The 23,661-nt window shown below is 42.9% G+C and overlaps 1 protein-coding gene across 13 annotated transcripts in view; it reads right to left on the reverse strand.

Annotated features, from left to right (window-relative positions):
• The window catches only part of Zfp385b (zinc finger protein 385B), a 372,515-nt gene that overhangs the window by 180,006 nt on the left and 168,848 nt on the right, over positions 1-23,661 (reverse strand). For 2 of the 13 annotated variants that reach the window (XM_087651733.1, XM_087651731.1), the window contains exon 1: positions 18,804-19,005. In XM_087651733.1, the coding sequence (XP_087507859.1) occupies positions 18,804-18,813 (10 nt within the window). In that variant the 5' untranslated portion in view covers positions 18,814-19,005. 13 annotated transcript variants of the gene reach the window in all.

The following is a 23,661-nucleotide window of genomic DNA, read 5'->3' on the forward strand; positions in this document are numbered from 1 at the left end:
TGCAATAATTTCATACTATCTTGAAAATATCTAACTGTGACAAACAGCAATATTATCATCTAGCGTTTTTCTCTTACTGAATTGGTGAAGTCAATAGTTTCTGGGAATCTGCAGTTTATAACCAGGGACTTGTGGATTAAAAGAACCTATATTCTTTTATTCTTGGTGTTAATGTAAGATTGGCCCAAGTATAGGATAAAGTTAGAGAGGGGGGCTTAGTGGTAGAATACTTGCTTAGTGCATAGGAGGTCCTGGGCTTGGTCCCAAGCATAACACACACACACACACACACACACACACACACACACACACACACACACACACACACACACTCACACTCACTTATTTTTAGCTCTGCTACATTTGTTTTAACTGTATGCTGTTCCTGTCACGCCTCAAAGTTGCTAGGGTTTTGGGGACATTCCCAGAGCTACTGTTAAATATAGACCTTCTTATTTAGGTTTTAGCTGTGGGATCACCAGAGGCTGCCTCAGTGTTTACAGTGATAGGCACTGGCATCTTAGCACAGACCGACTGCCCAGGGATCAAGTGCAACCACTGACAGAGCTTAAGGGAATAATTCTCATTTACTTTATTTTTTATTGGATATTTTCTTTATTTACATTTCAAATGTTATCCCCTTTCCCGCTTTTCCCTCCAGAAACTCCCCATCCCATCTCCCGACCCCTGTCTCCATGAGGGTGCTCACCCACCGACTCCCTCCTACCTTACCTCCCCATCCTGGCATTCCCCTACACTGGGGCATTGAGCCTTCATAGGACCAAGGGTCTCCCATCCCATTGATGCCAGACAGAGCCATCCTCTGCTGCATATGTGGATGGAGCCATGGGTCCCCCATATGTACTCTTTGATTGGTGGTTCAGTCCCTGGGAGCTCTGAAGGGGGGGTCTGGTTGGTTGATATTATTGTTCTTCAGGGTTGCAAACCCCTTCAGCTACTTCAGTCCTTTCTCTAACTCCTCCATTAGGAACTCCATTCTCAATCCAATGGTTGGCTGCAAGTATCCGCCTCTGTATTTGTCAGGCTGTGACAGAGCCTCTCAGGAGACAGCTATATCCGGCTCCTGTCAGCATGCACTTCTTGGCATCTGTAATAGTGTCTGGTTTTGGTGACTATGTATGGGATGGATCCCCAGATGGGGCAGCCTCTGGATGGCCTTTCCTTCAGTCTCTGCTCCACACTTTGTCTCTGCATTTCCTTCTGTAAGTATTTTGTTCCCCCTTCTAAGAAGGACTGAAGCATCCACACTTTGGTCTTCATTTTTCGTGAGCTTCATGTGGTCTGTGAATTGAATCTTGCGTATTCTGAGGTTTTGAGCTAATATCCACTTATCAGCAAGTACATATCATGTGTGTTCTTTTGTGACTGGGTTACCTCACTCAGGATGATATTTTCCAGTTCCACCCATTTGCCTAAGAATTTCATGAAGCCATTGTTTTTAATAGCGGATTAGTACTCCATTGGGTTAATGTAACACACTTTCTGTATCCATTCCTCTGTTGAGGGACATCTGGGTTCTTTCCAGCTTCTGGCTATTGTAAATAAGGCTGCTATGAACATAGTGGAGCATGTGTCTTTGTTATATGTTGGAGCATCTTTGGGGCATATGCCCAGAAGTGGTATAGCTGGGTCCTCAGGTGCTGCAATGTCCGATTTTCTGAGGAACCTCCAGACTGATTTCTAGAGTGGTTGTACCAATCTACAATCCCATCAACAATGGAGGAGTGTTCCTCTTTCTCCACATCCTCGCCAGCATCTGCTGTCACCGAAGTTTTTGATTCTTATTTTTAATTCTCCATTATTTAAAAAGGACAAGGTCATTTCAAAACCCAAAATTTCTTGCTAAGCCATAACTTTTCCTTATAAATCAAAAGAACAAAGAGAAGAGAGAAGAAATGAAGTGAGAAAAGAGTGAAAGGAGAGAGTTTAGAATGTATTAGCAATGCTGAATACCGAAAGCATAGTTTTAAATGTTCTCATCACCACCGAGATTGCAAGGAGCAGTTTTCTGGTACATCAGGTAGTAGGTTAGGGACTTTGTATCATCTCCCAGTGGGAGTGCTGAGCTCCAGGAAAACAGGGTAGCAAACCTGATTAGGAGGTGTGGCTGAGGTGAGTTCCAGAATTTGCCTCTGTTTCTAGATCTAGTAATCACTGCCGTATATTGCCTTTCAGTATCAGTAAGCCCCAAATATTTCCCTTTTCTTGACGTTAGGAGACTGATGAATATAAAATGATTTACTAGTTCAAAGAGAAAAATATATGTCTGCCCTTTCTAAACAGACCTTATATATAGCAACAGCACAAGGTTTTACTGAGGTTTTCAAATAAGCAGAGAGGTAAATTTTCCTTTATACTTACAATCAAAATTATTTTAACATTCTGAATAGATTAAATCACCAAAACTGGAAAATGACTTCTTAAAGAGTCACTTAAAACTCTGTGAGAACAAAGCCTCAACTCTGCAAGATGAGCATGTTCTGGAGATTTTCCACATAATGAACTTCAGTTAACAATACCGTTTTGGGCACTTAAACTTCATTAAGAGGGTAGATACCATGTTAAATGTCACAGTAAATTATAACTAGAAAAATAACAGCTAATCTGTACCTGTAGCAGACTGAAAAACGATGGAATAATTTATGTACTTTTTTCCTAAAAGTATTCTGGTTCTAGATAGATATATATTCGAAGGTCAAAAAGAACTCGAGGTAATTTTGAGCTGGTAGTGTACTATTGGTAGTACTGCTCCTGTTACAGCAGCAGTGAGGTAGTTCTGAGTTCACTGCAGGACTGTAAAAGTAATTGCACGTGTTCATAATGTAGGGCACCATGGTTCTCATTTGGAGGAAGGGAACTACAAGCATGGAATGGTAGAAAAAGAAACTTCTCATACCCCAGTGAAGGGCCTCAGGGTCCTGTACACACAGCAGCCCAATATACAGATATAAGAATACTGTGTGTGTGTGTGTATGTGTGTGTGTGTGTGTGTGTGTGTGTGTGTGTGTGTGTGTGTTGATACCCACAGAATATGCTAGAGGCACAAGAAAGAAGTGTCTGCATACTTCCTTGGATGTAGCACAGAGGATGTGCTCAAACTGGGGAGTTCATGTCAAAGGCAACTATGTTAACTTTGTCGGACTCTTGCTGATAGGAAAATCTGGTACTGTTCTAGACTCCAAAAGAACGATAATAGAAATAGATTATACTAATAGTAAGTTGAAAGAAAAATCAAAAGATAAAATTTGTTACGTGTGAAGGAGTCTCAGAGATCTCTTGCTAAAGTACCCACACACACGTATATATGCATATATGTATGTATATATAATATATATAATTCTTTTACACACATGCATATTCTAAGTTAAGAACTTTGGATCATCTCAACATTGTGGTGCTGAGCTTACAGATGTAGAGAAACAGGGTAACAAACCATATGTATATACATATGTGTGTGAAATGATGATATATAACAAATATACTGTACAGTATAACTATGATGTGTGTGTGTGTGTGTGTGTGTGTGTGTGTGTGTGTGTGCACTCATCCCGCATGCGTATGTTGCATTATGTGAGTGTGACGGAGTGGATTTTATGCCTGTGTGCAACCATGCAGAGGTCAAGGCAGACTGCTCTCTTCCTTTATCACTGTCTGCCTGATCCTTTTGCAATGGGTCCTTTCATGGAACTCTAAGTTTGCTGTTTCAACTTGGGTGGTTGACCAGTAAGCTCTTGGAATCCAACTGTCTTGGGTTGTAGCCATCATGCACGGCCATGCCTGGCTTTTTACCTTGATGTCAGGAACTAGAACTAGTACCTTCATGCTTACAGAGCAGTTACTGTTACTCACTGTCTCCCCAGCCCCATGCATAAACTTATTTGTCAATTATCCACTAGTGAAACTAAAGGAAAATATCAAAGTGGGAAAAAGAAAAAAAAAACCCTACATATGCATTCAAACTGGTTTTGTATAGTATTACAATGGGAAATAAAAACGAGACAAATCAATGCAAACCTCAAAGAGAAAGCCCAGATTTTACCACCACACAGCAATAACCAGCCAGGCAACAATCGTTGATGGGTGCTGAGACCACTGAATACAAAGTGGGGAGCTAGGAATTCACGGTCTGAAAACTCCCCAGTGTATATTACAACCAAATCAAAGAGGGGAAACAGTTCTTTAAGACGGAGCTCTCACAGAGATCCCAGCTTTACGTCAACATCACCAGTAATGGGATACACGACACTACGGTCCTGAGAAGGGCTGCTGCAGGGGAAAGTGGTATTCACACATCAGCAGCCTTTTAGTCATGCTCAATCCAGTTCTGCTACTCAATGGAGCGAAGCAGATATAACCCACCCTAGTAAAACCAATCTTAATCCTGGGGAGACCTTTTTGTTGTTGTTGTTGCTGCTGTTGTTGTTGCTTTTGTTGATGTTGTTGTTGTTGCTGCTGTTGTTGTTGTTGCTTTTGTTGATGTTGTTGTTGCTGCTGCTGTTGCTGCTGCTGCTAATGATGATGATGATGATGGAGGTAGTCATAGCAATTAGCCTGCACTGAGTTAGTTGTTCTCGCCGGTCTCTATGCCAAGGCTTACACCAACCATCCTAAATTTGTTGGTTAGATCACCATCTCCAGGTCGTATCTCTCAGAGGATGCACAATGACCTTGGCGTGATGCACCTTCAACATCAAGGCCACATATTTATAGCAACAGACATTCAAAAGAAAGCTGCTTCGTGCCCTGTAACCTCCTAGAGGTCCCAGATGCCTCTAAGCTTATTTTGAAAAATAGCTTTATTTCAAACAAGTCCAGTGAAGTAATTACTACGATTTTTGACGATTCGAATAAAAATGCCAGCTTTTCCAATGATAACCTGGAACCTTTTTATTTTTGTACTTTCTGGTCATAGGTCATGGCATCAGGACATCAGACAAAAACTGAACACAAAGTTTAATGCTATTGCAAGAGGCAATGAATCCATTCATCACTCAGAGCCTCCGCCACACCACGTCTCCATTTCCTCCTCAAAAATCATTGCCTTTAGAATCTTTCAGCACATATGCGAGGGTAATTTTGGATATCTCTCTTTCCCTCCCTCCCTCCCACTCTGAACTTGCTCATTTAAGGTCCTATTTTTGCTCAGTGTCACATTTTGCATGGGCCACATAATTTTTTAGTTGGTTGTAATATTAAGAATATTATACCATCTTGTTACAATCTACTATCATTAAATATTTGTTTACATGGTTTGGAATGTTAAGATATGGACCGTAATTCCTCATTCATTATTACTTATTGGCGAAAAGAAGGTTTCAATGCCATCCTTCTGGAGAATTCCTGTCAGAGAAAGAGGTGTCAGAATTTTAACAGCAGAAAACATTAAAAACCCTGCATGTTCTGTCTGCATAACCCCTCTCTAGGCTTTGAAAGAGAATGAGAGAAACATCTGACTGCAGTGGCTCTAACTCAGCAGCTGCAATGTTTCTGTCCCCCTCAAGAAGCACGCATTGCAACACCCAGCCTCCCCAAAGAGATGCTCTAATGGTGTGGATGAAAACAGCTGACTATTTCACGGTTGGGTCCCGTCCAGCTTTGCTCTAACTCTGGGGTCTGCTGATGAAGCTAAACTGCCATTGTCAAACAACCCTAACTCAGGCTGAGGGGACACCTCACTGTTCTATCCTGAGGTAAGACCAGGGATGGATACAGACTGGGGTTACCCATCTGGCAGTGTGCTAAGGGCTGTGTAGGGATGGTTATATAAGGACAGTTCAGAGGCAGTTCCTAGGAACCAATTAATCCTGAGGGTGAAATTCTCACTACACTGCACAGATACCCAGACAGCACCAGTCTAGTGATGTGAGTAGCAGATGTGAGTAGCATCCAAAGTGCCTTCCCATCCTGACCTCAGGGTCCCAGTTGGTGAAGTTCTGTGAGCTTCGCCTCATAAGCCCTGTCTCAAACCAGTCTAATCCCTAACTCAAGGGGGCAGAGCTCACAGACAGGTGTCCCACAAAGTCTCTATGAAATGAACCGGGTCATCATTCATGGACTCCAGCACACACCACATCGCCCCTGTGTCCTCCTAAACATCAGGTCTTTAGCATCGCTTCCATACAAGTCTGTGCCCTATTTTCTTGAAGTAGATTGAGAAGCGGCACTTTTGCCCCTTCCCTATCCCCAGTAGACAGGGGTGAAATATTTTCATCTGGTTATTAAAGACACTTATGACTCAGGAAGTTTAAGAATATCCCTGGGGTCTAACTTGGTCTCTCCTTTTTAACCACCCCATGGCAGCACTCCCGACGTTAATTCTGCAGCGGCATGTGTCTGGCCTGCTGCCTTTGCCTTCCAGCCTGTGTTCCAGCCTCCTTAACGCTCCCGAGTGCTCTTTTGAAACCTACCAGTGTCGTGTTCAGCTCTGTATCCTATTACGTACTTAACGGGATGCTGAGCGCAGGGCCTGCTAAGTAAGTTTCCACTGAACAAATGAATGGGGTAAGTGAGGATCTGTTGACAGCCCAGGTCTTTGTCAGAATCCCAAAATAACTTTGCAGACTTGCTTGCCATGACACACCGAGACTCCCTGAGTCTGTGGGCTTGGCTCTATACCTGGTTTAAGGGGAGCTCCTCTGCCCTGTGAGTGAAAGTACCGTGTGCCATCGATAAAGTGAGCAAACCGAGGTGCACTCCCCGTAGGAAAGTCACAATACAGAGAGCCCAGTCCGGTCAGTAAACATGCTCCTTTGTGTTTGTCTAATCTTTCAGGTGCTGGAAATCTTTTCAATATCAAATCGATAGGCTATTTAATATGTAAACACCGTGTAAGCAAAGTAAATACGTAAGCAAAGCTATGACTTAGAGGCAGTGAGTATTTAAGGATTAAGATTTCACACAAACAGTAATTTCTGATGCCCATGTCAGGTGTTGGAGCTTTGACTTTGACTCAGAGAGAGACTGACCCCTGGCATGTTCCAATACAGGCCAGGACAAACCTCAGGGACCACAGCACACACTTCCTCTACCCAGTCAATATAGGAGCAGAGCGCTCAGCGACTGCATATATCGGCCCGAGCCTGAACATTTTCCAGAAAGAAATGCTTGAGCTGCAGTTAGCACAAGGAACTGAACAAGCTGTAATGACACTGAGATTGCACTCATGCCAGCTTGGAACCTGAGATTTCCCTGAGCCCTGAAAACTCCTTTCATCTCGAAGCCAAGCCATGTTCCACCTGAGCTGGGCAGAGCCCACTGGCCTGCATGGTCCCTGGCTGAGCCAAGAGTCTGTCTGCCCAGAGGTTGCTGAGCTCTAAGCTAGCAGGCGATCAACGGTGACCATCTCCTATTCTTGAAGCTACTGCATTGTAGTGAGCTTGCCTTCAACAGTGGTGACAGCAGAGACAAAAAGAACAAAAGAAACAAAGGCCCTTTCTGGCTGGGATAGCCCCGGCTCAGATTAAGTAGCAAGGGTTCAGGCACACAGCAGTTCCTATTAAGATTTCTAAGGGCTACCTCGTGTGCTGAAGTGATGATACAGGCGCAAGGAGAGGTCAGAAGAGGGAAGGGAGCTGGTCTAGGATGCATGGTGATTAGGATTTAATAATTCCAATTTTTATTTTTTCATTAGCACGTGCTTATAATAAATAATTATGGGATACAATGTGTTGTCCCTTCAATACATGAATGTGGTATTCAATGATCAGGGCATGGTAGGTGACATGTCTATTATCTAATTATTTAAATAATCACATTATTTAATTTCCCTTTATAGATGTTTGTGCTAAAAAAATAAAGTAGCACAAAATGCTTTCAGCAAAGTTAATCTTCCCTTCATTATATTTTTTTAAAAAAAAAGATTTACCTATTTATAAATAAATAATTTATATATAAGTACACTGTAGCTGTCTTCGGACACACCAGACAAAGGCATCAGCTTCCATTACAGATGGTTGTGAGCTACCTGTGGTTGTTGGGATTTGAACTCAGGACCTATGGAAGAGCAGTCAGTGCTCTTAACCGCTGAGCCATCTCTCCAGCCCTTTCCTTCATCATCTTAAACAATTCTTTTCTGTGACTAATCAGTCGGCGGAGCTGAGCAGGGTAGAGTGTGTATCAGTGGTGCTGCGTATGTCAGAGCAGAACGGGGTGAGATAAATGCCAGGCAGAGAGGCCTGCACAGCACGGGGAATCTGGGCGTTGTCAGAGGGATGAAGGGTAGCTTGTGAGTGGGTGAGAGGAGTCTCTACTGAGCACGGGACTCACCACAGTGAGGCAGTGGAGGGTGGGAAGCCTGTAAGGAGGTCTTCCACAGGTGACCGCAAGCATGCTACACAGTGATCCTCAGCTTATTCAAACCAGATTGAATCAAAACTCATGAACATAATCCCGAGGGTGAGCTCTTTCCATTCTCCATCTCTCCTTCTCCTACTGTCATTTGCTAGGCTACGAGGAAAGGCTTTTCACTCTCAGACACGCAGTGGTTAGTTAGCACGGAGCCTGGCACACGGTGGGCTGTGATCACACGCTGCTGGGCAAGAGCAGGAGCCAGAAGCTCATGTGCAGGCTGCTCACAGATGATTTCAACATCTCTTAAAGGCATAGAAGACTTACGTTCATAGTCCTGCGCATACCACGTCCACTATACACAAGGTTAAAGGATTCTGTAAAAATGCAAAGAAAGATCTATCTAGAAGGCTTATCTGTGAATGTGTTTGGGGAAGAGCTGTCACAGTTGGATGCGGTTGAAGCTGATGTGGTCTGAAAGTTTGATGCTCAGCATATCAGTGATAAGGTGGCGGGGCCTTTAAGAGGCAGGACCACTGGAAGGTGGCAAGGTTGGAGACATCTTTCGGAGGGCTTAGTGCTGGTGTCAGGAAGTGAGAGCCTAACGATCCCGGGATGCTATGAAGTGAAACATGCGGTTCCTTCTGTATGGTCTGTTTCTGCTTCTTTCTCCTGCTATGACACAGCTGCTGGGTAGGGTAAAGACTGAACTAACGGGCCTGCCCAATCTTTGACTTTCAGCCTTCAAAACTTCTGAGATAAACACAGAATATTTTCATTATAAAATCCTTGGTGTCCAGTATTCTTCAACAGAAAAAAAATCAAACAGATTAATGTAGAGGTGTGTGGTTGGAGTACAAGAAAGGAAATTCTGACTCACATTATCTCTCTATTATCAAAATTTCATATTTGTGACACTGGATGATGAAGAATGCTTCCTTGATGAATAGGGTTTATTTCTATTCATAGAAAATCACAAACAGAAACATATGGAAGAAAGTATCATAGATTATTCAAGGTAAGGAATACTTCAGGACAAATGAAAAAAAAAAAAATCCCAAGAGACAGATACTGCTAAACGCCACAAAGATAATAAGGTAGATTTCTTGTGTGAGCTCAGAGCAAAGTATATAGAATTTTATCACTGAAGGAGGAGTCTTGTCCCCTCTCAGGCATCTCAGTGGTTTACAGTGATCCACTGTATCAGGAGCAGAGCAAACTACCTGGCAAGGCAGAGAAATGGAAAGCCAAGAGATAAAGCCTCTGTGGCCTCCATACAGCATTATGAATTGTGTTTACATTGATATGTCACAGCACGGTGGTGTGACGACCGCCGATGAAAGCTTTCCCATTTTACTGGAGAGCTAGGAGGCAGACCCACAGACACCTGACTCCGTCATGGCCGTACGCATTTGTTAAGAAAAACACATCAGTGTTATCTCCAGCATCAACATGGCAGTCACAAGGAAGCAATACTGTCTTCCTTAGCCGCTGGCATAACTCAAAAGACCAAAAGACTCCCATAAATAACAGTGCAATGGAGAAAACCCTACATCGGTTTAAATAATTCTGCTTTTAATGTCTTCGGAGCTCCATGCTTGTTTCCTGACCATTCGAGGAAAAACTAACAGACTGTCTACTTATGGAGTCTGTCTTTAAAATTACTGAACCAAAATAGAATAAACTTGCCTTTCATAGTACATGAGCTACATTTTGAAACAAAATACTCAAAAAAGAATATCGGGGGGGGGGGAGAAGGACCTCTAAATATAAACCAGTGAAATTCAACTGTTGATTTTAAAAATGCTACTAGGAAGGCTGAGTATCTGAAATGTCTGGAGATGCAGGTATTGCTTTTTGAAGAATAAATCAGACGTATTGCTTTATATTTAGAGGTCACACAGTTTAAATAAGTGTCTGGAGACAGAACAAAACACATCAAGCATAATATTCTGCAATATAGGTTTCGCGCACACACACTGAACAAAAAACATTTACACCACTGCATAGCACATTCTAGAAACAACCGAACTCTCTCAACATAGAAAAAGAGAAACACAAAACCCCAGTAAAACAGTTCCTATCATTTCTCCTATTTTTTTTATGAGAATTTCCAAACATGAATTCATGAAAATAGACAAGAATCTTGTAGCGGGCTCTTTGATCCCTGGGTTCCTGCCCACTGCCAGGTTTATGAATGGGTGTTAGCATCAGAGACAAGGGCAGAGGCCTGAGCATCAGGTGAACATGTGTAAGATTGCTCTACTAAGGAGAGATGCTCGGAACTGGTGCTTTCCTGAAGGCTGGACCCAAGCCTGGTGCTACCTGGAAGGCTGTACGATCCTTTAAGATGTGGAGTCTTGGAAGAGGATTTCAGTTTACGGGGTGGGGAGTGCACAGAAGAAGACATTGGGGCCCCAGGCTTTTGCATCTGTCTTTTGTCTGGCCATGATTTCGTTTTTTCTAGATATCCCCGTCATGGTAATGCTGTATTCCACAGGCCCAAAGCAATGGGCAGGGTTGATAATAGACTTCACAACCAGGAGCCAAATTATGTCGGGTATATTTTGCTGAGGTCATGAAAAGTTGAATTCTATCCCCTCATTTTATCAGTGACATATTTTCTCTGAACGTGAAGATGGGGAGGTGACAGAAAGAGAAAACGTTTATTCAAAGGGTTATTTCCATTATTTAGAAAATTACAGATGCCTCACTGGAGGCACTCATGGCATTCACATGTCTTTTAGTCTTAGTCATGTTTAAAAATAGGCAAGTATTGAGCTTCTCTCTCATTCCAGAAAAAGACCAGATCACTGACTAAGGTATAGGGTTAGAGGCATGATAGGGGCACTGACCTTCCAAAGAAGCTATGGTGAAGGTTTGCAGCTGTTAAGAAATATGAATAATGCCAACTTTTACTAGAGCAACTATTTTTCTTTTATTTTCATTCTATGTGTTATGAGAGGTTTGAGTGTGTGTATGTGTGAGCACTACTATATGGGCAGTCCCTGCAGAGGTCAGGAGAGGACATTAGATCCCTTGGAACTGGAGCTATGTATGGCTGCCAGGCACTGAGTGGGTGCTGGGAATTGAACCTGGACTTGCTGGAAGAGCGCCTAGTGCTCTCAGCTGCCAAGCCATCTCTCCAGTGACTTAGTAGAACACTTTTTCATGCTTACATGTCTTATCCTTTCAAGGTTTCAATGACTGTCTTTCTAACCTACAAGTCAAACAGTACTGTTATAAAGTACACATACACTGAGCTCCAGAACTATTATTTCTACTGAGCATCCTAATTCAAGTCCTTGTGGTCTCTCCCGGCCAATACCTACAACTGCTTCATGTGTGTTTTAATCTGCTGAACCGTTTGTGCTAATGGATTCTCTGAGGTATTATCGTTACAAGTGAGTACTTTTGTGACTCCTATTAAGGTACATATTACTAAAAGTGGGGCTTCAGATGGCTTGGCCGAGCAGCCAGAAAATCGGGTGCTTATGGTTATTACTGCTACACTCCCTCTCTCCAAAACAATACCACCATTTGCTACTCACCTTATCATTGATGTTATTTGCACATCTGCTTAGCAGCTACATGAGGAACCCTCTGAGTATTAAGACATCTCACTAATTTCTCAAGTCCTATATATACCAACCCCCCAACAAAGATATGGAAATTATGCCAGAATGAAATACTGAACGATACTAGAAACAGTAGGGCTGCACTAATCTACTTGTTAAGCTTTCACTGTCACTCTCCAATTGAGTACAGCATCAGACAATGCGCAGTGCTCCCTCTGGACTACCCTCTCAAACGACTGAGAAGATTGAGGATGCTTAAGAGAGTCCTTACAGTCTCAAAAGTTATATTTTTATAGGAAAACAAGAGTTATAAAAGTGTTTAATAACAGGAGTCTCTTATCTTCTGTTTGCTAACCTTGGTAGTCTAAGGGCCCATCTAACAGGTTCTTGTTTAGAATAGGCATTCAATACAATTTTGTTGAGGCAATTACTAAAGCAATGATCTCCTGTTTCAATTCACAGGAAAATGGAAACTGCCTTATTCAGCTAGAACTGCTGTAGATAATCCCATAGATGGCTGTAACACATGTCAGTTGATGCTGCAGAACTCTGAGGATCATTTTAAAAAGTGTCAAAATGGAGTAGCATAACTGGGACCCCATCTTTCAGGAGCTGATGATGGGTTTCTCCTACTTCACGTTGCTGTTAGAAGTTGCACTAGGCGTCTTAAGTTGAAAGAAAACACCTAGAAAAAAATCCGAACCCCGTCTTTAGACTACGAAAGGAGAGCCAAATGTGTAGGGGAAAGGCACCGGGGATCGTTCAAAGTAAGTGTGATTCAGACAGGATGATCTCGGATGGGTACGGCAAACTAAGCCTGCAGACTGGTGTCTGTCTCTGTGTCCTCTCTCTAACTCCCCATCCCCTCTGTGTGGTATGGATGAGAGATCCCCGTCTCTCTTGTGTTGCAATACTTGTGGCTTCCGGTTTTGTTCATCTACAGAAAGGCATAATTGCCCAGAAGAAGGGTGAAGAGAGAAACTGGGGTGCTTCTCCCAGCTTCTCTCCTTGTGGCTTTCTGTGGTGACATCATTCTAGAAAATTGGCTCCTTTTGAATGGCTGGGGTTTGAGTCTCCATTTTGAGCTTTTAGTCAACAGACAGGGCAATCATACCCTTTCCTTTCCCTTTCAGGAACAGAGGTGTTCGGGGCGGGGTGGGGGAGACTCCATGACACCTGGGGTTGATATCCAACCGACCGTTTGTGAAATATATCTCCCACATCCCCCATTAAATTCTGTTTGAAAATCTGAACTGATTATATCTTGAATGTTTGGTCGGATGCATGTCCAATACATCACAGAATAGATTTCGGCTCTGCTACTTTGTATAAGATTTAGAACTGACATAGCAGGAACAAATCAATTATCAAACCTTCTCTATTTCTCCCAGTGCCTTACAGTATCCTAAATGACCCAGGAGAGCTGTAAACAAAGAGAGACTAAAGCTAAAAAAAAAACCCAACCCCCTGGCTGGCAAGGGCAATTGTTCCCCCAGCTCCTGAGCAAATTCAGAGGAGCCTGGGCCCTTCCCACATTATCTTAGACCACTCTATTCTTCTGGCATTGAATAAAGAATAATTGGCAATGCTTCTTCAAAGCATTTTGAAATATTTCCACAGAAAATTGCAAAGTGTCTAAGAACGAGCAGAATTAAAAGCAGTTTTTAAAAAGAAGAGGTCATAGGTCTGGCTCTGCTATAATTTGTGAGTAAATTATAGAGGAAGAGCTTGGATTGCCAACAGTAGCTCGAGCACAATCAAGGGCTAGAGCGCTGGGATTTACGTGACCACGCTCCACAGAATGGATTAGAGCCTGTCACCAGTTCAGAGTCCTTGGTTACCCAACTTGAAACAAAAGGCAGCGGGGTCAACGACAGAAAGAAAATTGTATTCTGATTCCAACTCTCCTGGGTGAGACATCTTGATGAAGTCACTACCCGCTTTCAAGTGCACAAAAGACACCATTTTAATGCTTCATGATGTTGTGTTTCCAAGTTCCTGTGTGGGAGGGTTGTTCTAAATAATTGGGGGGGGGATGCTTTCAGCTCTCAAAGTTTGGGAAATTACTTCACCTCTCACTGGTCAAAGGAGATCCCTTTCAAGCCTTAACATCTTCCTAAACTCTTTGGCTTCTACTGTTTTTATGCCTCTGAGGTTCTTTTGCAGGAATGGCAGTGTGTAGACCTGAGGCCATTATGCATGCATTAAAGGATGGCTACTGTGGACTTGAACTTTCTGGCTATCACTTAATACGTGTGCTTCTTAACCCAACTTTTCAGTGAAATGGCTTCTTTAAGTCAAAAATATTTCCCCAATCCTCTTAGAGTATAACATCTAAAGAATGTGGAGGCAATCTGTGTCAGTGTATTTTATAATAAACGAAGTCCTTGGTTTCTCATATGGTTTTGAAATTCAGGGTTGTGTCTACCCAGAGAAACCCTGACCCCTCTGCTCCCTGGAAAGCTAAGCATCGTCACACGGGTTCTGTTTTACACTCTACTACCTGTGGGGCTGTTCCTGCTGGATAAATCTGTTGCTTCCACACAACATTATCTTAATTTTGATTCCCAAATGGCTGCTTTCTCCTACTAAGGCTAAGTGCACAACGCCATGCTGTGCTGCAGAGAACATTTCTCTGTTCATCATTAAATGCCTTTCTCATAGGAGAGCCAAAACATGGCTGAAGAGATAAATTACCACCACATTAGCTAAGCCAATGGGAAGGGAGAAGACATTTGCCCATTCAGGGGGGCTGCTGTGTCTGCCATATCTCAATACTTACAATTAATCCACCTCCCTTTCCTGCTGGATTCTCATCAGTGGAAACGACAGTATTAATTTTACCAAGCAAAAGAAAGCAAACTAACTAGGACACAATATTGGCAGTTGGACATCACAAAAACAGAATAAGCATTGGGAAATACAGCAAGGAGAGAGAGAGAGAGGAAGAGGCAGGGGGTGTTTGTAGACCTTCAAGAAAATGAAATCTACAGGATTGCATCAAAACTAAAATTCACCTACCTCATGAGAATTCTCATGTCTTAAACCCACACTATTTCTCTTCAATTAACTTTTTCATCCTGTGATTTAATGCATGCCAGAATACCTAAAAACAAGGACCATCTCGACAGAGTGAGGTAATTCTGATTCTAGACCAAACCCATAAAAGATGTGACTGTAAATAGTGCCTATTTCTATGTCACAAAAAGAAATAAAACTATATTACAGCTGATGTGACACAGTGTGTAAAGAAAAGATCCCGAAGAATTCTAAGGACCAGAACCGGAATCGCAAGCCACTTCCAGAGATCACACTACATCTGGAGGTTCTGACAGCTTGATTAGATTTTCATTCTCCTTTAGGTTTATGTCAATAGGAATGGGTCACTGGCTTGTAAGAGTATTAGAAATATACCTTTCACACAGTATTGACAGTTTGGAGGAATCTCTGTCCTTTGTGCATACTAATAATTTTAACTTCCTGATATAATTTTCATTTTTATGGGACTTTAAAAACCTATAATCGATATGAAACAACACAATATACAACATCTCAGGCCTCTTACTAACTAGCATGTCGGACTATGCTTGATTATGCTACCAGTTGCCGGGTAACATAAAGAAGCTCTTCCAGACAGACTTTATGATTAATCCTTATGAGGCTTGGGGTCAGACTAAACCGACATTATGATCCCAAGCACAAGGAAACTGAGGCCCAGAGAGGCAAGGACGTGCCACCGGTCATAGAATGAGCACATCTTGTTCTCAAGAACTTGCCTCTTCGGGCTGGAGAGATGGCTCAGCCGTTAAAGGCTAGGCTCACAACCAAAAATATAAGAACTTGCTTCTTCTTCTTCACTCATATTTAAGGAGGAGTAACTGCCATGCTGACAATCAGACCTTATTTAGTAGAACGTTCCTAAATCAAGCACCATCGGGAAAGCATTTACAAACAACACGGGAGAAATTCGTACTCCACAGGCTTGCAGGGTCCCCCCTCCTTCCCCTCATCTACAGCAGCATTGGTCTATTTTTGTTACATTGTCTCCCTCCTAAAGAAGCTTCTTAGACACATCTTTTCTCAAGCATCTCCCACCAAACTGCAATGCTGCAGGCACGCGACAAAGCCGTTCAAACGCACATTCGAATGCTTTACATGCGAGCTTTACAGAGGAGAAAAGCGAGGCGTTCTAAAACTTCACCCCTCGAGTGAATTTTCACCCTGTGGGGGGTCATGTGAACACACGGGTTCTCTCTCTGTTCCTCTAAACCTCATACCCACCTTCAGGCTATCGCTAACAACGGTGGGGTCATGGACTAGGGATTTCGTATTTCAGCTCAAGTATTCAGTACGTTTAAAGGCAGGTGTGTGGAAAATCTTGCTGAACCACAGTAATCACTTAGATCTTAGCCCAAATATGTAAAGGAGAGAAAGTATGTTGACAAGGGGTAGGAGACTGTGGGGATGTTCAACATGGAACCGAGCCCTGGAGTAGGGAGCCATTGCTGCCAGCATGCTAGGTCACAGCTAGTCCTGTAACACAAGCGAGCCATGTGAGAGTGGATGCTAGCTTCCATTCGCTAAGAACAAGAAAACGTAGTCATAAGCTACCTCAGTGACCATCCCCTATTGATTGTTGTGTAAATATTAGGTTTCCTGCCTATGAAGACATTTACTGTTTGGTTCCTTTCAGGCCTGTTTGCATATTCCCAACTGCTACGTGGCCAAGAATAAGTGAGTTTATGTAATGTTCCAGAGACTGCACCACCCCGTGGCTCGTTTCAACCAAGGTATGAATAGAAGACAGAAATGAATTCACAAACGCTCCTTTCACAGACAGTATACAATAAAACCTTTTACTCCCGGAGGTCAATCTGCTCAACCATTGAAGTAATGACACCCCACAACTATAATTCAGACTCAGCCCTGGTCAACTCAAAATTCACACAGGAAAGTTATTCACTCCCTGTACCGGAAAACCGATGCAAATAACTTCGTAAAACCCACAATGCATCAGTCATTTTAGAAATGGTGGCGAGTCCAGAGAAAAGACAATGGCTGATCATTTCCTAGGACTGTTGGTAGCCGCTGACTTACAAGGTATAGTATTCCACATGACACTCCGTAGACACAGCCTGTGTAATCCTTACAGCAAGCGTCCACATTTGTCTCCTCATCTCTACAGGAGATGCATACAGAAAGGGCAGGTGATTTTCCTGTCACTTCCTAGAAGTGGAGAGAGGACCCAGAGTCCTGTCACCACAGGTTCCTTATTCATCACCCTTGCCATCTCGATATGTATATCAGCTCAGGTTTACAGGCTTCAAACAGACAAACAGACACCTGGAATCGTGGGCAAATGACCAGGTTATGGAAATGAGGTGAAACTATTTTGAGATTTTTCACAGAAGAAGTTACTTTAGAGATGAGCTGACCTGCAAAACTTCTGTAACAAATGCTGTTGACGTGGACGTTGCCCATAGTTTTCTGACTTTGACGCTTGACGCATGCATGCATTAGGGCTTTGGAAACGTGTAGGAATATGGTGGCTGCTTGATATAAGCATAACTGCTCTTCCCGAAGCGCATGTCTAACACTTCTAAAGGAGTCTACATATGTCTACCCTACGACTCGAGGGGAAAACAGACAGAGAGGGCAGAGGGAAACAGCATCGAGACCGTGAAATTGAAGAGATAATTTTAAGAAGGTGCTAACCCAGGGGTCAGGAACAACGTGCAGAGGCGGCATTAAGACAGGGTGTCCCGATTCTAAAGCAGTCTTCATCTTCATTTTGATGTGCTTTTCCCAAGTAGGTTAGGCTTGAGATCACAGCAAAAAACTTAACCCTCATATCTAAACATGTTGACCATACATTCGATGATCAAGCACTAGCATAGCTAACGGAACCCCAAATGCACTATCAACCAACCCCGACGGAAGCATTCTTCATACTTCTGGTGCAGAAGCTGGAGCTGCTCCAACGCGTCAGGTCGTATAGGCGACTGCTACTGTGCAACTGTGAAGCCTAATCGTCACTACAGAGGTCTTCCTCCCTCAGTCTCCTGGGGGCTGCAGATGCTTATGAAGCCTCTATTAGCTGATATAATTTGCTAGGAAAATGTTGATTTTCCAAATAAATATTCTGAACCATAAAATTCAGCCACTGTTTTACAGTGTAAACTTGAAAATAAATGAAACAGTCGTCAATGAAGCATTTTAAAATGTTTATGAAGCATCGAGGGAAGTTCTAATTTAATTATGCCCTGCTCGGCTGAGAGAAAACCACCTATAGCGGATGTTCTTAGGAGATCCTCATCAGATTTCTACGAAGGCCGACACATGCTGATGTTAAATTTTAAAGCATTTTTAGGCTACATTAATATAGTTAAACATCACTAGACATGTGCGACATGGCAACACATTACTTTTTGGTGTTCTGTTATTTGAAACTAATTTCAACGCTGACAGTTTAAGACTCCATTGACACCAGATATTAATAAGACAGGCATGCAACCCACTCCTTTTCAGAGACACTCTAGAGCTTGTTAGCAACATAAATGAACCCGCTATACTTTTTTAAGAAAAAATATAGGTCATTTTTACATTTAAAGTCTTGAGGGCTTTATTGTCTCTAACAACTATAAATGAAATCCCCAAATGTTACGCTCACTCTAATGGAAATCATAAAAATAACAGCTCAGACGCTAACCACGATTAGAGAGACACATTCAGGAGGTTGTTCTAAACCTTTAAATCTTATCACCGAAAATCTGGCAGGGTACTCAGTACTAATTTTAGCACCGTCTAGCACTGCTTGAGACCTTACAAGCCTGGGAAATGAAAGCAAAGCACAGGGACAGGGATGTCCCCTGTCCCAGCAGAACAAAGTGCCAACCATCTGGGAGCCCCATCACTTACCTAGAAGCATGTTTCTTAACGACAGTCGGCACAGCCTGGCGGTAGTCTCTGTCTAGAAAATGCATCAGGAGCACTGAGAAGTATGGCGCTGCCCCCAGTGAGTACAGACCAAGCCTTCACAAACTCTTCCTTGTATCCTAAGTCTGCGGGAGGACTGGCCAGACTCCACTCACTCTCTGAGTACCTTGCTTGAAACTAAGAAACAATACAGTGACTGTCAGGGGATGGTGCCTTCTCAGTCTTCTGAGCCAAAAAAAATTATGGAAAAGTAGGTTACCTCTCTAGAGTCTGAGGCATGTATTCTAAAGCGGTCGCGATTATTTCTTTAAAATTCCAAGCAATGTTTAGTACTCGGTTCACAAAGGAAAAAACCCTAAAACCCTTGCAAATAATCTTAAGACATGGTTTTAAAATGTAACTCTTTTCAAAAAGGCACCCTCTTTTTCTCCTCCATGACATTTTACTGTAATTTAAAATGCATTTCACTGTACAGCGTAAAGAAATTCTGCCGCAAGAGGAATGGCATAGTTTAAAGAAAGCCTGGATATTAATTTGTTTCATTCACTGAGGATCAGAAAATGGAAGCAACATTGATTATTTGTTATTACGAGCTTGGATCACCAATGACATTCTAGTTTCACCGCAGATCATTTGTTTGACTTCAATGTGAAAATAATTATTTCCGAAATAGGTTTCTCCTGGCAGAACAACCCTTACAATAAAATAAGGACATTTTAGGGAATATGTTAAAAAATATATATAGAAAGAGAGAAGAAAAAATTCCCCTTCACTTCTATTATTTTCTACTGGACTTATATTAAAATTTGAGGAAATGCATACCTGGACCCAGAGAAGAAACACAGAGCAGGGCGGCCCTCAGGAGCCGGATGAGATGGGTGATTTTTGAAACTGTTGTTTTATCGTAATGAACAAAACGACCTGCTTCTCTATCTCATATTTATCGATTGCTTTTAATTATCCGCTTTAACGTGCTTTCTGTTGTTGCTGATGACAAACACAGTGACCCAAAGCCACTTAGTGGGGACAGGGTTTATTTCACTTCCACTTCCGCATCACAGTCCACCATCCCATTATCTAGAGAAGACAGGGATGAAGAAGGTGAGGCAGGAACCTAGAGGCAGGAACCTAGAGGCAGGAACCCAAGCACAGACCACAGAGGAATGCTGCTCCCTGCCTTGGTCCTGAGGCTTGCTTCAGCCCGCTTTCTTATACATCCAAGATCAATCGCTCAGGGGCGCCACTGTCCAGGTCGGGATGGACCCTCTGGCATTCATCATTAATCAAATTGCCACGCTGAGTGCCAATCGGACAGAGCCAATTCTCCAGCTGTGTTTCCTCTTCCTAGGTGTCTCTAGTTTGTGTCGAATTGACAAAAACCAACCAGCAGCATGTTATCCCATTCTTCTCCAGCAGACGCCACCGGTTACACATCACAACGGCAGAAGATGGCAGTTAAGTGCTGCTTTCCTGCACCCCACAAAATGAAGCCTTCAGACATCTACTCCTGTTTCCATTAGTCTCTTTTCTTTTATCTAAGTGTCAGAGAAAGAAATCAGCCATTTCTCTAATATTCCTCAGTGGTTCAGTCGCTTCTGTTTGGTGTACACAATCTCTAGCTATTTCTATTTCGATGAGAGAAGGTTTAAAAATTTTAAAGAAGGTTAAAGAAATTTTAGAAATGAGGTAAAAATCTGAAAACAGTGTAAGAAGGAAGGAAATTTGGTTGTAAATCTAGGATGATGCCACAAAATAGTTACTTTGGAGCAAAGCGGCAGACAGAGATTGCTGAGGTGGACGAGACTTGTTGCCTGCAGTTATGAAATGGAAACTGCTTGCATAGCAAATGAATATTCGAATTCAACTCATTGAAAGATGAAATAATTCTAGATTGATTAAACCAGATACCAACTAGAAGTAGGTGTTTGTATTAACGAACATTTCTGAGGAGATGACAGGTAAGCAAAGCCCCTTTTCTTACCTATGACAATTCAATCACTTCAACCTTGCGCTTCTCCCTTAAGTGAATGGGAATACCTCAGAGGGATTATTTTTTTAAGGTTTTTGGGCTCTATCCCAGGTTTGTTTCGGATTCAGTCTATCTGCAGTGAAGCTTGAGGATTTGCAAGCCCAAGAAGTTCCCAGGTGTGATGGTTAATTTTGGGTGCCAATTTCCAAGGTCCCTGGAGCAAGTTACTTTTGGGCACACATCTGAGAGGGTTTCAGAGGAGAATTTGCATGAGTCTTTAGACTGACAAGATCTGCCCTCCCCCTCCCCCAAGGTGGGTGGGACTCATCCAGCTGGCTAGGCTAAGAGCAAATGAAAAAGGCAGAGGAAGAGGAATTGGCTTTTCCTCGTTCTCTCTCTTGGAGCTGTAGGCACGTTAGCCTCTGCCCTTCGGCATCAGAACTCAGATTTTCTGGCCTCTAGACTCTGGGACTTGCACCCCGGTTTCTCAGTACTTGGCCTGGGACAGTGAGGCATATCAGATTCTCTGGTTCTGGGATCCTTACTACAGACTGAGCCATGCTGTTGCCTCCTCTGATTCTCCTCTGATTCTTACAGTGGGCTTGTAAGGGGATCTGCAGTTTCCTCAACTCATGGACCAATTCCTATAATATAATCCCTCATGTCTACCTATGTGTGCATCCTGTCTTTTGTGTCTCTGTAGCTCCTGACTGCAGACCAGGCAATGCTGGTACCATTGGCCCCACACTTTCAGGACCAGGACTTTGGCTATTTAGATAACACTGATATGGAGACACAGACAGTTTGCACCCCGAATTAGTATTATGTAGATCCAGATCTTTCCCCACATTTCCTGCAGGGCTGCTCAGGACTTACGCACCATCCATCTAACCACAGAGTTCATAGGGCAGCAGGATGCATTACCTCGGGTGAGTGACATTCTTGAGTTATATGCCGTGTTGGGTTTAACTACCACTTTACTTTTAAAAAAGTAATATTATTATGAATAATAATAATAAAAAAAGAAACCTGTGGTACGAGTTGACTTTAAAGGCAAAAGCTGTCACGCAGGAAGATGTTGTTCATCAGCAGAGGAGGGACAGCAATTTCAGACTGTCTAGCAGAATGGCAATCAAATGTATCCGAGCCTCGAGGAGGGACGGCCACCTTGGAAGCAGCCGTGGCCTATGCGAGTTTTGTTCATCGGCAAGGCAACTACAGGCGGACGTCACAGCCAACCCCTTTAATAAATTTCAATGTTATAAGCTGCCGAGGTGATTCAGAGATGTAAAGAATATTCTTCACGACCTCGTTGGTGGCTTTCTGCCGTGGTCCTCGCCCAGGCTCCTAGTCTCAAGGACTGCTTGCTTGGGGTGTGTAGCACTGCATCTGTGGTTCTCCGTCGCAGCGATCTTAGCATGTACACATGTCTTTCCAGGTGCCTGATGTTAAGAGTACAGCAATTTCAAGGAAGGACCAGAAGACCACTCACTGGCGCCTACATAGCAGTTTGAAAGGGTAGGTGGGACACGCTTGTCCCCAGTCTGCACTTCTCTCCTTCATTGTGCTGGACAAGAGTAAATTACATAAATTGCTCTTGTCTGAGGAAGTAAGAGAGTCGACATTGTATCTCTTTCTCCCTGTGTCTTCTATTCCGGCAGCATTTGGTCTTATCTTTATTAATGTTTATGTTCTGCGTTTAATTTAATCTTGATATGCTTTTCCTAGTTTTCAAACTGCATTCGTGGCTCATTTACTTTTAATTTTTGTCTTTTTATATCCGAAACCATGTAGGAGTGCAGTATTGACAGGAGGCTTTCCTTCCCATTAACCTTTCCGTAATCTATCACTTTAACTTCCCCTCTACCCACTGATAGCTGAAAGACTGGAGAGAAAAAGAAGGAAGAGGTCTGTGGATTCCATCTTTAGTGTCCGTAAGCTAATCCACCTTACACAAACTATGGCATTGGCTGCTGAGGCCCAAACCAACAGGTATGGCTCATTTGAAACCACACATTTAAGGGTTTTGGATTTTTCTGACCAATTAACTATTCACTACTAATTACCCCTAATATTACTATTACTACTTCTCTTTCTTCTTCTCTCTGTGGGGGGAGCGATTATATGCGAAGGTTCAGAGAGAAGACATTGGGTGAAGCTCCAGTCCATGGCAGTTAGTCACTGAGCCCAATGCTCACAGCCTTAGCTGCCTTGAGGGGTCACTGAGCTCCAGGTCTCTCTGTGTGGCAGCACCCTCCTCCCCTCGATGCTGGGGTTCAGGCACTCACTGCCATGCTCAGCTGTTAGCATGAGTCTGGGGTTTGAACCAGGTCCTCCTGTTTATGAGAAAGTACTCTTAACCAGTGAGCCCAGCTTCCCAGCTCCCCAAGCCCCACTTACCTATTCATGAAAAGGATAAGCTGTCCTATTCTGAGAGTTTCTTAACTCCAGAAACTTAAACTTTGCACATTTTCTGTGTGGCACATTATTAATCAGCTCTTAGGCTGTATACATGTTCGTGATTTCCATGGGGAAAATATGCTTATCATTTACCTACTAGCATGGTTTTGTTATAACTTTGTAAATATTTTTTTAAAAAATCGTCTCTTGAAACAACTTGTCTTTATCATTTAAAAATAGGAACCCAGGGCTAGCAAAATGGCTCAGTGCAATGGAAGTGCTTGCCATGCAAGCCTGACAGAACCCATGTAAGCGTGGAAGAATAGCATAGCGTTGACTCCACAGAGCCGGTATCTAACCTCCACATATGTGCTGGGTGCACACACACATACACACATACATGCATGCACACACATACATGCACACACACACACACACACACACACACACACACACACACACACACGCACG

The sequence above is a fragment of the Rattus norvegicus genome, chromosome 3 (genome assembly GCF_021556685.1).
Source record: "Rattus norvegicus strain SHRSP/BbbUtx chromosome 3, alternate assembly SHRSP_T2T, whole genome shotgun sequence".
NCBI classification, from domain to species: domain Eukaryota; kingdom Metazoa; phylum Chordata; class Mammalia; order Rodentia; family Muridae; genus Rattus; species Rattus norvegicus.